A 14,355-nucleotide genomic window follows, 5' to 3' on the forward strand; every position below is an offset into this window, starting at 1 on the left:
CACTCGTCATCTCAGGATTTTTAATGCTCATTGTATGCATCCGATTCACGTAGAGAGCTCTAAGAAATACGGATGTTCTGACTACACCCCTCAGATGGGGCCTGGGTACAGTATTTTAAAAAGCTTCCCTGGTGTTTCCAGTGTGCCATCAGCTTTGGTAATTAGTGGTCGACCGTCCTCTCTTTGGGCGTTGGAAGTGCTGTTTTTCTCGCTGTTGTATCCTAAGGTACAATGCAGTGTTTGGCACAAAACTGACACTGAATAATCATTTCCTGAATTAACCGCATTTTACAGATGAGGCAACTGTGGCTCGGAGAAGTTCAAGATCACACAGGTGGAGGCGCTGGTCGTCTTTTCGATGCAATTCGCTAGAAGCGTTCAGGTTGCCTTCTGGCAGCAGGTCGGACATTGAGTCTGCAGAGCCCAGTTCCAAAGGTCAAAGTTTGCTCTGTGCCCGCCAACTCTAGCTTTGACTCAGGTGGGCAGTTCCCGCTTTTGCCCTCCAGGGAGTCCGACCGGCGGCTGCAGCGTTAACCCCAGGCCCCGCCCCCGGAGGGTGGGGCGAGGTGCAGCGAGCGCGTCCGGAGCAGCTGAGCCGCCAGCCGCCTCGGGTGTCTGCGCCTGCGCGGGGCGCCGGGGGGACGGGGTCGGCCTCAGAAATGGCGGCCTCCGCGTTGTACAGTCGGCTGCTAGTCGCGGCCACCCTTCGGAGCCACCGGCCCCGGACTGCGCTGCGGGCCGCCGCCCAGGTATTGCCGTCTAGCCCGCTCGAGGGTCGGCAGAAGGAAGGGCGAGGTGGGAGAACTGGCTTTTGTGGGCGAGGTGTGAGGGGACTCGCGGCCCGGCTCGGGGTCACTTGACTGGCAGTGACATTTTCCGGGTGGCCCGCGGGGCCCGCGGCCAGCTTGCCCTGGAGCGCTGCCTGCCGGGACCGCGAGCGGGCCCATGTTTACGCCGTTCTGCTCGGCCCTCGGTCTGCGGGGAGGCCCGGTCGCGGCTGCCCTCTTCAGACACTGCGGGGAGCGGGTGGGCTCTAAGTGGACGTGAGGGGGTCAGGACAATTGGTGCTGCCAGTCGCGCGTCCGGCACAGTGGGCCGAGGCTTGCCCGGCCCCTCTTTGGGCAGGGGGAATGCCCTTCAAATGTACGTTTGTGTTGCTGGGGAGCTGTCACAGGCGGGAATGATTTCAGATCTGACTCGCCTTTTCTGGGGCGAGGCGGGAGGTTTCCATCCTCTCCCAGGTAGTTGTGTTGTGTCCTGCTTGTTAATAGTGGGAATAAGGTGATGTTTTTCAGCGAACCGTTTGGGGAAGTAAGAAAATCATCTTTGTTTGGATCACTTCATTTCTGGATAGACGATAACCAGTTTTGTTTTGGTTTATTACACGTAATCAGTCTTCCATTAGGCTTTTCAGCAGCTCAGTGAGGGAATCATTAATAGGCGCATCAGTAATGGAGATACTCTGGCTAAGAGAGCAGGTAATTTGGACTAGGTCAGGTAAGGCCAGAGCTGACGTTTAATTACAGCGCCGTTCTCTTCCAAAGCCTGTGTGCTTGAGTCTGCTCCACGACTTCAAGAACATAAGAATTGGCCTGTTCTTTCCAAAGTTGACACCAAGAAACTGTGGAAGGGCGTCATTTGCCTCCTAGGTCAGTTCCGGAGTTGTAGGTTATTTTCCGAAGTAACTCCTCAGTCATGCCATATATGAATTGATTTAGGCATTTTTTTTTTCTTTCTTTTTTAAAGCTATTCATACTTTCAGCCTAGGGGTAGTGAGTTTCATGAGTTTGCTTCCTTATAGAAGTTACTTTTTGGCCTTGAACGTTATGAGTCTTAAAGGTTGCTGTCTAGTTTTTAGAAAATGAGGATTTGGTGAACAAATATGTTTTCATTCTAATCATAATCTTTATTTATCCTTTTGGAAATTCCTTGAAAAGCCTTTGTTTCTCCATATGGAAATGCCTAATAGATTGTCTTTATAACTACTTCTCCCCTCTTCCACCTTGGCATTAAGAATTAAAGCTTTAGAGTTTGGAAGGACCTTAGTCTAACCCCTCGCTTTTGAAGATGAGGACGCAGAGGTGCAGAGTCGTAGGAAGCTTGTCAAGATCACACATTGAGGTTAGCAAATTCTCTTCAAGACTACATTTAGTTCTCTTACTTGCTTCCAATTTCTTGGTGTCTTCTATTATTGTAGCTTTGATGAAAACAGTTTAGGTTATGAGTAGATTAAATAATTAAGATATTTTCTTGGTTGTTGCAAATCACATTCCCCAGTGACTACATTTTTCCACTTTGAATAACTATTATTTAAACTAGGTGTATGGTTGGGTGGGTGGCGGTGGTAAGATTTGGCTAGGAATTGGTAGCCGGTTGGTAGTAGGAATCATCTAAGTGACAGTATCAAGATAAATACTTAAATGTGGGAGTCCGTATGATTATGCAGGAATTTGTATTACCAGCATAATTCAAAGCTGATATTTTAAGTTACAACTTCTAGTGGTGTGAGGAAAGAATTATCAAAGTGCTTAAGACATTAAGAATCTTTTAAAGTAGCATAAAAGCTGTCAGCAATCCCTTATGAGTATTAATTCATTGTTAGTAGAGACATTGGAAAGAAACCATAAAAATATACATAAGAGTTTTGCATCATGGGTTTGTTTATCCTCAATTATATTTTTTTCATTGTACATGCTTATGGGGCACAGTTTGTTATTTCAATACATGCATATATTATGTAATGATCCAATCAGAATAGTTAGCATATCTATCACCAAAACATTTATCATTTCTTTGTGGTTATAACATTCAAGATTCTCTTTTCTGGCTATCTTGAAATATACAATACAATGTTATTAGGTATTGTTACCCTAGAGTACCAGAATTTATTCTTCCTATTTAACTGTAACTTTGTAACTTCATACTGTTCTACCATCCTGTTCCTGTTCCTACCTTTCCTTGCATCTGATAACTACTATTCTACTCTCTATATCTTTCTCTCTTTTTAAAAAAAATTTATATTTTCAACTTTTTTTGAAAAATCCCAAACTGATAAAAATGTTCTAATAATAGTACAATGAGCACCTGTATTACCTTCACCTAAATTTAACATTTTGCCACATTTGCTTTATCTTAAAAAAATTATATGCATATGCACATATATTTATATACATTTGAATGTGTGTATTGAAATCACACACATTTATTTTTGCTGAACCATTTGAGAGTGAGTTGAAGGCATTGTGGCACTTCATCCCTAGATATTTCAGCGTATGTCTTTACGAACAGGATATTCTCCAAAATAACCACAATATTATTATGTCATATTTAGGATATCCAACACTGATATAAAATGGATATCTAATATATAGTTCAGATTCAAATTTCCCCTGTCATCTTCAAAGTGTCCTTTATCATTGTTAGGTTTTTTCAAAAAATGGAATTGGGCCTCTATAGTATTTTTTCTGATCCATCCAGCTAATTAGGATTCACGTAGTGACTGATATGCTATTGACCTAGTGCTCACATATGTATTGCAGTTGTTTATTACATGTCTGTGAACTCTGTGGCTGTGACCAAGTTGGCTTTATTCTTTTAGTGTCCCTTGCATACTGTTTAGTGTATGACTCTGTTTGCCAGGCTTATGCTAGGTAGTTTCCCTCCTTATTTTTATTATTTTGAGATGTAATTTAAGTACAGTAAAGTGCACAACTTAAGTGGATAGCTAGATTAATTTTTATGTATGTATATACCTGTGTAATCACCATCCAGATCAAGATATACAATTTTCAGCTCTCAGAAGGTTCCCATGTCTTTATTGATATTCCCTGTTAGAAGGTAACCACTAGTTCAGATTTCTATCACCATAGGATAATTTTGACTGGTTTTGAACTATATAGAAAGAAATCATATAAGTGTGTATTGTTGTGTCTGGCTTCTTTCCTTTGACATTATGTTTGTGAGATTAATCCATTCATGTGTGAGCAATAGTTTTTTGGTTTTTTGTTTGTTTTTTATTGCTCTGTAGTATCCTGTTATATGAATATACCACAATTTATCCATTCTCCTATTGATAGGCAGTTGGGTCATTTCCATTTTTTGTCTGTTATGAATAAGCCGGCTATGGACATTCTTATATATGCCTTCTTGTAAAGACTCATTTTTGTTGATATATACCCAGGAATGGGATATGGTAGGTGTATACCAAACAGTTTGGGAGGTTTGCTGGCTTTCAATATTGAAGTGACACTAAGTCAAGGAATTGATCTCCCCAGGTGAGATGTTATCTAGGATTTTAGCTTACTACAGCAATCAGAAATAAGTTGCTATTATATTTGATTGACTTGTTAGACTAGTAGTTCTCAAACTGTAGGGTCCTTGAGAATTAACTGAGTGACTTGTTACAAATGCAGATTTCCTTGGTCCCAGTCCAGAGACTGAATTTGTAGATCAGAATGGGGCCCAGGAATCTGCATTTTTAGAAGAATACCAGGTAATTTTGATGCAAAAGCTCATTAACCCACTTTAAGGAACAAATCATTTATATAGGACCCCTTTAAACTCAATTCTTACATTGTGTGTTTCATATAAACCATGTTTCAGTCTACTGCATTCTGTGTGCAGATAATAGATAATGCTAAAATGTGTTATTTCAATGCAGTTTTCCAAGACTTTCATAGCACTTAATTTGTTCTTCCTATTGTCTTGTAAAGTTGATAGGATTGAGGAGTTTGAAAAAGGGAGGCAGGCATTTCTCCATGTTATGATGGATTGTGATGAGGCTCTGACTTCAGTGGTGGAGGCTTTGGGATCAATAGATGCTAGAGATTTTACTGAATATGCACCCTTTTTTAATTCTTCTCATTGTTGTGGCCCTGCTGAAGGAAGCTGAAAGGCAGCCCTATACTCTTTTCTTTTTCAACAATGAGTTATAAGCTGGCATAGGTATATCTTATTTCTGTTTCCTATTTATTTCTTTTAGAAAGAGTAATTCTGACTTAGCTCTACTCAGGGACATTTTAGTTTTCTGTTCTACTGTATAAAATAGCAATCTCACCCTTTTCTATCTTTTACTCTTTCTTACCATCATCTGGAATGTTATGTTTACTTATTGTCTGTCCCCCACTTCTATTCCCATACAAATGCATACTAGAATGTGAGCTTTAGGTGGTAGGGTTATTTTGTTGGGCTCACTGCCATATTTCCAGTGCCTAGCTGCTCAATAAGTATTTGATTGATTGAATGAATATTCTATATAGATTGGAAAGAAGAGTTTGTAGTTGGCAGTGGTTTCTTGGAAGCTTTTGCAGTCCAGTTGTGAAGGACAAGCCCTTGGACTGGGTTTGTAAAGGAGGTACCAGTTAAGGGAATCATTTAGAAGGAATGTATTAAAAATGATGTTGCAGGTCAGTTCTCTGAGATGAGATTTGCAGACTGTGAGATGGAGAGTTATGTGGAAGAAATTTACTGGAAAGTGATCTCTGGGTCAATGCCTGTGAGAGTGAAGAAGAGTGAATGGAGTGAAGGCAGGAGAATTGAGTGGAGGGAAAAGACCTGTGATGTGGTTGCATCAGAGACTTGCAATTTGAATGAGATCTGGAACTAGGATGGCCCTTCTGAATTGTCCCAAATTGGAATGAGGTGCCAAGTCTTTATATCCCTTCCCCTCTCCCCACTGACCAGTCATTTGGGTGCAGGCTGCCAACAGGAAGGAGGTGTGACTTTGGGCAAGGAGGCTCTAGTAAGGGGACTCAGCTGAGAGCTGTTGGCAGCTAGCACTACCAGCTGCTGGGGCTGTGAATGCCTTGGTCCTGAAGAAGGGATCTGGGCACCACACTGCCACATTCACTACAGATGAAGCCAGGGTTTTGAGTCTTGAGTGTATGAAAGAGTTCCTAAATCATTTGATTATCACATATCTAATGCCAAGTGATTTGTTAGGTACTGGAAGAATAGTAGAGATGAGAAGGTTGGGAAGGATTTTTGGTGGAGAAGATGAGATTGGTTTTAAATCTGCTGAAGTTGGCATTAAAGTAGAAGTGGCCTGTGAGTCATTGGAGATATGGTAGTAGAGCTCAAATGTAAGATAAGGACTAGAGATGATGAGGAAATAGTTAAAACTACAACAGTAACATTTGATATTTAGCTAGTAAATTAGCTTTTAGTTTTATGCTGTAATTCAGGTACTCTGAATATTACACTTTGATGATTTAACAGAACAGTTTTGTTATAGTTTTGAAGAACCAAGTACTCTATATAAACAAAGTATTTCGAGAAGGTGTTTTTAACAAGAATAACTGCCAAGGCACTGTCATATATAAATATGTCCCCGATTTCTCTAGGTTCTGGGAAGTTCTGGATTGTTTAATAACCATGGACTCCAAGTACAGCAGCAACAGCAAAGAAATCTCTCACTGCATGAATACATGAGTATGGACTTGTTGCAAGAAGCTGGCGTCTCTATTCCCAAAGGATACGTGGCAAGGTCACCAGATGAAGCTTATGCAATTGCCAAAAAATTAGGTACTAAATTAAGAAAAATTTATGCCACCTTGACTTGGGAGCTCTGATAAGATGTGAACTTTACTTTTGGTTTGATGACAACTTTTAGCTTTTTTTTTGTTTTTTTGTTTTTGGAGGCACCTGGCCAGTACAGGAATTAAACCCTGGACCCCGGTATTATCAGTACCGCCTTCTAACCAACTGAGCTAAGTGGCCAGCCCTAGCTGTTATTTTTTCAAAAATAAATTTTATTTGCTTAAATGAGAAGGCAGAACTTGATGATTATTGAAATTCTAAAGTTTTTATGAGTTGATTATGAGCTCCCATAGTGCTAGTGACTTAGGAATTACTTATATTGCCATTAGGAAGCTGAAGTCCTGTTTTTAGTTGGAATATAATTATGAGGAAGGAAATTCTGTTTACTACTATGTAGTTTAAAGGATGGTGGTTGTGATGATTCTTCAGGGACATGGTGAAGGAAAATCTTAACACTTTATATGGTAGTAAAGAGAAATCCAATCCTTCTCCCCCTCTTTTTTTTTTTCTTGACATGAAAAATATGGAACCAAAGAGGAAAGAAAAGAAGTTGTGCACTAGAATGTAAGCTCCATGAGAGCAGGGTTTGTCTTATTTATTCACTGATATATCCCCAAATCTTAGAAGAGTGCCTGACACTTAGGTAATAAATATTAATATTTGTTAAATGAAGTAAGTAGTTGCCCATGTTTATTGGTAGATTATTTTATTGATAGCAGAAGCCTTAATCGTTTTTGTTAATTTGAATTTATATTAATCTCTTAATTAAAAAAATAATTTTTGATTTTAGAAAATATGTGTACATTTTTAAAGATTTAACCTGAGAACATAATAATGAGATAATGTACTGGCTATACAGTGGATTTTCTTTTTAGCAGTATTTTAAATCTCACCAATTTTACGTAGATCAGCACAATTAATCTTCTCTTGTATGTACATTTGATTAGTATGGCTTTACATATACTTTGAAGACTTTGCTTTTATTAGTTTTTCAAGAACTATATGGCATGTTCGAAAATGTTTAAATTTTAAAAGTTTTTATCTTGCGTTGTACTTAGATGTTTCTAGAATGGATCGTTTTTCTTTTGGAAGTAAGGCTATGTACAATTTCAGAAAATTGTCATGTAAGCTATATTTTTGAATGAGATGGCCGTGATTTTCTTGACTGGAAGCTTGGTTTTTCTTTTACAGATTTTTTTGTTTTTGTTGTTAATCAAAAAAAATTACTTTTATTCACATTCTTTTTATTCAGCAAATGTCTTATGTAAGTTCATACTAATTTCAGTGAAATTTTTGTTAATTAATGGTGACCTGTAGTTTGAATTTGTGCATGGTTAATGTTAATAGGGCTTGATATATATGTAATGAAGTTAGTGGAAATTTTCTTTTCCCTGTTTTGAAATTATTATAATTGGTTTTCTTCAACTAGTTTTTCATATATTTTTTCATTTAATCAAGTTTTATGTTTTGTCAGGAAACATAATTTGTATGGAAACTCTTTCATAAAATGAGTGAAATTTATTCTGATGCCAATCTCTTTTGATTTCTTCACTCCCTATAAAAACCTTTAATGTAATGATTTTTAGGAACAGAAGAAAGAACAGTTAATATATGCAGGATAAACTATGCAAATTTCTGGCAAGTTCTCTGGGACCAGGACTTGCAAGTAGTAAGGAGCAGGTAGGCTGATTTTGAGCCCCTTAGAAAAGAGGATATCTTGTTCATCCAAAAAGTGTTCTTGTCAAAGAATACTGCAAGTTATGAGTGTAGTTTAGAAGTGGGATTAGTAAGCAAAAGTACCTTTAAATCTAGAGGAGCAGAGATGCTAATTAAAAAAAAAAATGTAGTAACTACAATGAAGACTTCGAGGGCAATTTTGTGTTTTTGGTGTTCATTAGTATCCAGAGATACTGATTATGAGATCTAATTGCACAAAGTGTGGTATGAAGTGCCTTCGAAATACACTTGCTAGCAATTCCCAGTACTGATTTTTGGCTACTTCAGGGTGCTTCTTGCTTCTTGAGTTACTGCAAAATTCACAAGATGCTAATTCTCATTTCTTAAAAACTCTTACCGCTCTGCTAACCAAATGATATGGTAGGACATAAATGCATTACAGGTCTGCCAAACTATTGCTTCCCCTTAGTCCTGTGGGTGGCAGGAAAAGCTGAATTAGCATGGGATCTGGGGCCACTGACTCCTACAGCTGGTGACTCCTCCTGAAATAGCCCTGACCTCTTTCCCCAGTATTCCCTACAGATTCTATCATTTTTTATGTGTGTTATGATGTGAAAAAAAGTTGTGGAATATTGTCCAGGAGGCAAGTGTTACCTGTTGCAGATAATTGAGGTTAGTAATGAAAGAATAGTTGGAAAGAAATCTAATTCTAATATTTTTAAAGACTGTGTGGGTCTGCAAAATGATGGTTGATGAGCTTGAAGATCTTGGAGAAGTTTTTGGAATGGATAATCAAAGGGACGATTAAGCACAGAGAAATGAAGTAATTATAATTTGGGGTCAGTTCTCAGTGCAAATTACCATCTCTTTCTTACAGTTACTAGTTCAAGGGAGTACAAGTGTGCTTCAAAAAGTTCATGGAAAAATAGAATTAAAAGATAATATGAGGGGCTGGCTGGTTAGCCCAGTTGGTTAGAGCATGGTGTTGATAATACCAAGGTCAGGGGTTCAGATCCCTGTACCAGCCAGTTGCCAAAAAAAGAGACATGAATCTTTCCATGAACTTTTTGAAGTACCCTTACATGATTTCAGTAAAACACTTGGCAGTTTTTATGATTTACATATTGACTGTAGAAAGATAGTTTGGATTCTAGTGTAATTAAGGTGAATTCCCTATCTGCTTAAATAAATATATGCAGAGGGTGCTGATTAATGAGTGTCAGTCTGGAGGGAGATTTCTAATGGTGTCCAATAGGACTTTTCTTTCTTTTTTCTTCTTTTTAATATTTTATTATTTAGTTGAATATAAACAAGGAATACTTAAATCATTTGTGAGGGATAATGGATATATTTTAAAGACAATGTTGGGATCCCAAAAAGATCTTGTCTAGCCAAAGCAAAGTGCCAAATCTAATCAGACTGTAAGCTCTATGGTCTATAGGTCTCTTTTGCTCATTGTTATATCTATAGCTCCAGCACAGTGTCTGGTGTGTAGATGAATCTATTAAATGAATTAATGGAATTGAATAAAATATTTGTTTCAATCAGTTGTTCTCAGACTTATCTTTTAATCCTTCTCCCCTTCTTGATAGTTGATGATACTTATATTCCTAAAGAAAGGAAATGGACACTTTGGGGAAAGAGCCTTCTTTTTTTTTTTTGGTGGCTGGCTGATACGGGATCTGAACCCTTGACCTTGGTGTAACAACACCACACTCTAACCAACTGAGCTAACTTACCAGAGGAAGAGCCTTTTGTCTTGTAAAATGTTTTTGAAAAAAGAGCTTTATTATTACTCTTTCTTAATAAGTCACTATGTTAAGTTCCTAGTTTAATGAATAGGAATGGTTGAATTTAGCCCAGAAAAGCACCAGTTTAACTCTTGACTATTTTTAACATTACGTTTGCAGTGCTTGTATTATAGTTATCTTCTTTGGATATAATTGAATATTTCTAAAGTACTGGAAAAACAGGACTTGGCAGGTAACCAGAAACAGAATAAATAGTGGCTGATTCTTTTAGTCTGGGAATGAACTTTCAAATTTGCCATAGTCCCTCAGACTACCTGTTGTCTTCTCAATAGGAAAGTTATTGTTGATTTTAAGGAAATGTCTAAGTTGTCTCTAATCTTCACGTAATGTTAGTTGTGATACACTTGTGAATGGTGGAGACTGGCAAATTGAAAAGGGTCTATCTTGTCTAAACAAGACACTTCTAATTAGCTCTAGTCATAGGACTGTGGGCCCAATATTTACAGTTCTGAGTTTTTTCAGGAGCAGCGGAAAATCTAGATTTAATAAGAATTCTGTCCTTTTTAAAATGTTCCTTTTTTCAACATTGAGCCAAATAATGGGCTAGGAACCCTCCCAGGAGCTTATAAACATCAGTGGATACAAGAAAAATGTTGTCTTCCTGGAGCCTATATTCTAGTGGGGAAGAAAAAAACCAAATGATTATACGTGAGATAATTATATATTATGTCAGAAGGTGATGAATTCAATGGGGAAAAAATGTACAACAGGGAAGGGGGATTGGTCACAGGTAGACAGGGTGTAATATTAAGTAGGGTGGTTTAAAAGGAGACTTGGTGGGAGTGAGGCCCTTTCCGAAGTGGACACCTGGATGAAGAGATTCCAGCCACGTCCTGAAGGCAGGAATGTGTCCAGGGGCAGCGAGGAGACTAGTGTAGCTGAAGTGGAGTGGGCAATGAGGAGGGCATAGGAAGTAAGAGTTAGTATTATTTTGGGCCTTGTAGGCCATTGTAAGGACTTTGGCTTTTAGTCTGAATGAAATGGGCATTTGGTACAAGGTTTTAATTAGAGGAGTGATATGCTCACTTTGGCTGCTGCACTGAGAGTATTCTGTGGGGGACAAGGGTAGTCTCGGTGATAGGTAATGATGGCGGGGACCACGGTCCAAACTGGAGGTGATAGGAGTGGTCAAGATTCTGGAAAAATTTCGAAGATAGAACCAGTATGATTTTCTGACTGAATGGATGTAGGGTATGAGAGAGCAGTTTTTAAAAAAATATGACCTTGACTGACTCATAGGATCGATCTCCTAACTTAAGTGGTAAGCATTTATGATGTAGGCTAATTTACAACATTCATTTTCTAAACATTCTTTTGTGATAATAGATTAAGTGTAGACTTTAGGTTGTTTCTTATTTGTTGGATCACAGACTGCATTTGTTACCTCACTATTTGGTTGTTCCTGTGATTAGGTGGGAGTCCCCTCTCTTTCTGCTTGGTCTGTGCATTAGGCAATGTCTTTTGCCCATTGTAAGCCTGTTCAGATACATGTTTATAGAGTAGTTATTATGCCCCAGAGACTACTTTGTGCTTGGGATATAATAAATAAGACAAGGCCCTTAACCATGACATCAGAGGTTAATTATTTTGTTGTAATTGGTGCTGTATTAACAGAATGGGGAAAATGCTATGAGAAGCAAAATGAGGAAGCTCTGAAATTTTGCCTGTCTGGCAGACAGAATGCCTTTTGAAGATGTATTGCCTTGATCATGAACAATGAGAAAAATCTAGGCTACACAGCCAGTTTGCTGGTTCTCTACAGCAAATTAGAAAGGGGAGGAAAAGAGATAGTGGTCGGGCCGGCCCGTGGCTCACTCGGGAGAGTGCGGTGCTGATAACACCAAGGCTGTGGGTTCGGATCCCATATAGGGATGGCCGGTTGGCTCACTGGGTGAGCGTGGTGCTGACAACACCAAGTCAAGGGTTAAGATCCCCTTACTGGTCATCTTTAAAAAAAAAAAAGAAAAGAGATAGTGGTCAGTCTACCTGTTAAAGAGGAAAAATTTAGACTGCTTATTTAAAAGATATGCATAAGACTTATAAACATATCATTCTGGAATCTTTTTATACACAAACCTTAATAACTCCTGATAATACTCCTTAGTACTGCTCAATGATGTATATTAACAGGACTTTCTGTTAGTGGGATACATAAGTCATATCAATGCTAGTATTGGTAATATCTCCCAAGCCAAGGCATGTTCCTGTTCAAAGTAGCATTTATAACCCAAGTTTTCACAGGATAGCAAGTTTACGTGCGAATAGAGAGGGAGGGAAGTGTGAGGAAGATATTTGAGTCTCAATTTTGTACATTAAATACCTTCCAAAGTGCTCAGTATTTAAAGTGTCAAGGAATAGTTAAATTATTTTCAGTATACTTTAAGAAATGGATTAATATGAGTGGCTAATTTTTTTAAGTTGTGGATCTTAGATGATGAATGTTCTATTGTTTTAATCTAGAAAATCTCATACATGGAATGCTGTATTTTTTCACATTGTGAATAAAACAAGACTTTATTTAATAACACTTCTTAGTATGTATGCTAAATAACAAAATATCGTGTATTACATGCTGCTCCATGTTTCATATCTAATAGAAGTGTTTTTCTTCTAGGTTCAAAAGATGTTGTGATAAAGGCACAGGTTTTAGCTGGTGGTAGAGGAAAAGGGACATTTGAAAGTGGCCTCAAAGGAGGAGTGAAGATAGTTTTCTCGTAAGTCATTTTTTTTTAAAGAAAAATCATCATTATTAAAGATTGATTATTGAATTGATGAAAATACTGAGATTTAATATTGGAAGAGGTAAGATTTTGGCTGTCATGTGGATTTGTTTTTCTTAATTGGAGGAGAGAAGAATTTGAGTTCTTTTTATTATTTTAGTCCAGAAGAAGCAAAAGCTGTTTCCTCACAAATGATTGGGAAAAAGTTGTTTACCAAGCAAACGGGAGAAAAGGGCAGAATATGCAATCAAGTATTGGTCTGTGAGCGAAAATATCCCAGGAGAGAATACTACTTTGCAATAACAATGGAAAGGTCATTTCAAGTGAGTAATTGTAGATATGATACAATTTAAGAATTTATGACATTCAGTTTCAAAAGTTGGTTATTATTTCTATGTATAAGGGAAAGATTGAAAAAGTATGATCCATAATCTGTTTGTATATATCATGAGCACAATATTTCTGTCATTTTTTAAAAAGCAGCATGATTAATGCCATAAAATTTGAATCATAATATTGTGATTAAAAAGCTATAGGAAAAACCTTGCTGTAATAAATATCAGAGGATTTCCGAATTGTTAATTCACTAGGAGCAGCTTAAATCATCTTCATCATCTCTAGATTCCATATACTGAGAAGATAATTTTAGCATAGTAAAATATTCTAAGGGAATATGTTTCCATTACTTCATCGTTTTCTTTTTCAACCTCATGGTATTTTTTATACTTTGGGTTTATTTCGCTACATGATTTGGTACTTGGTAAGTTGAAGGATGACATAGGTAGCAAACAATATGGTTTTAAGGAGAAGGACGCTAGCCCTACTCTCCTCTTTATGGGATCTAAAATGCTAGCATGGAACATAAGACATCAGGTAAAGAGAAAATTCTTTCATAGACCTGTTGCTTAGAGAGAGCATTGATAATCATTTTATACTAATTATCTTGCTTTCTGAGTATATTAGTTACATTTAGAAACTGAATCTGTGTCAACTAGCTTGTTTTTTGAAGCAAGCTGGGTGCATATTTGGAAGCCCTGGTAAGGATTTGATGTAGAATATTATTGTATAGAATTTAGAGTAACAAAAATTTTAAGAGTCATGAAAACAGTTTTCTTATATAGAACAACTTTTTTAAAAAATAACAATTTTCTGTATTGTGATTTTTTCTTTGCAATTAAATTTTCTAGTAATGTTTGAGTGATATAAAGTGTCTTTTGCAGCTTTTAATTTTTATAAGAAAGTATTTCTTAAGGTATAACACTAGATGGTAGTAAAAGCCCACTCAAAATATAAAATAAAAAGCATTGTTTTATTCTTAAGTGATATCTTTACCTCTATAGAGTTTTCTCTGTGATATAATTTAGTTTTTAAAATTATTTTAGAAATCCCATGATGATAACATTACGTATTATACAAATTTGCAGAAATTGTATTTTTACACATTTATTTATTTTCACTACATTTTCTTTTCCTTTTTGTTGATGTTATATATCAGCATCTATCATTTTGTTAGTTATGTTTTTACTTTTTGTTATAAACAGAAACAAGGTGTAAGTGCTTTGACAAATTAAGATAGGAGTCCCATCCAGAGTAACTCATCTTGATTTTAG

The 14,355-nt window shown here is 37.3% G+C and overlaps 1 protein-coding gene across 1 annotated transcript in view; it reads left to right on the forward strand.

The window, feature by feature from the left end:
- The first annotated feature begins 608 nt into the window (after positions 1 to 608).
- The window catches only part of SUCLA2 (succinate-CoA ligase, ADP-forming, beta subunit), a 62,722-nt gene continuing 48,975 nt past the window's right edge, over positions 609 to 14,355 (forward strand). The window contains exons 1-4 of the mRNA XM_008587102.1: positions 609 to 749; positions 6,342 to 6,522; positions 12,640 to 12,739; positions 12,906 to 13,068. Of these exons, the coding sequence (XP_008585324.1) occupies positions 660 to 749; positions 6,342 to 6,522; positions 12,640 to 12,739; positions 12,906 to 13,068 (534 nt within the window). The 5' untranslated portion in view covers positions 609 to 659. The remainder of the gene's footprint in view (positions 750 to 6,341; positions 6,523 to 12,639; positions 12,740 to 12,905; positions 13,069 to 14,355) is intronic.

This window comes from Galeopterus variegatus, unplaced genomic scaffold (genome assembly GCF_000696425.1).
Source record: "Galeopterus variegatus unplaced genomic scaffold, G_variegatus-3.0.2 Scaffold4252, whole genome shotgun sequence".
Taxonomy (NCBI): Eukaryota; Metazoa; Chordata; class Mammalia; order Dermoptera; family Cynocephalidae; genus Galeopterus; species Galeopterus variegatus.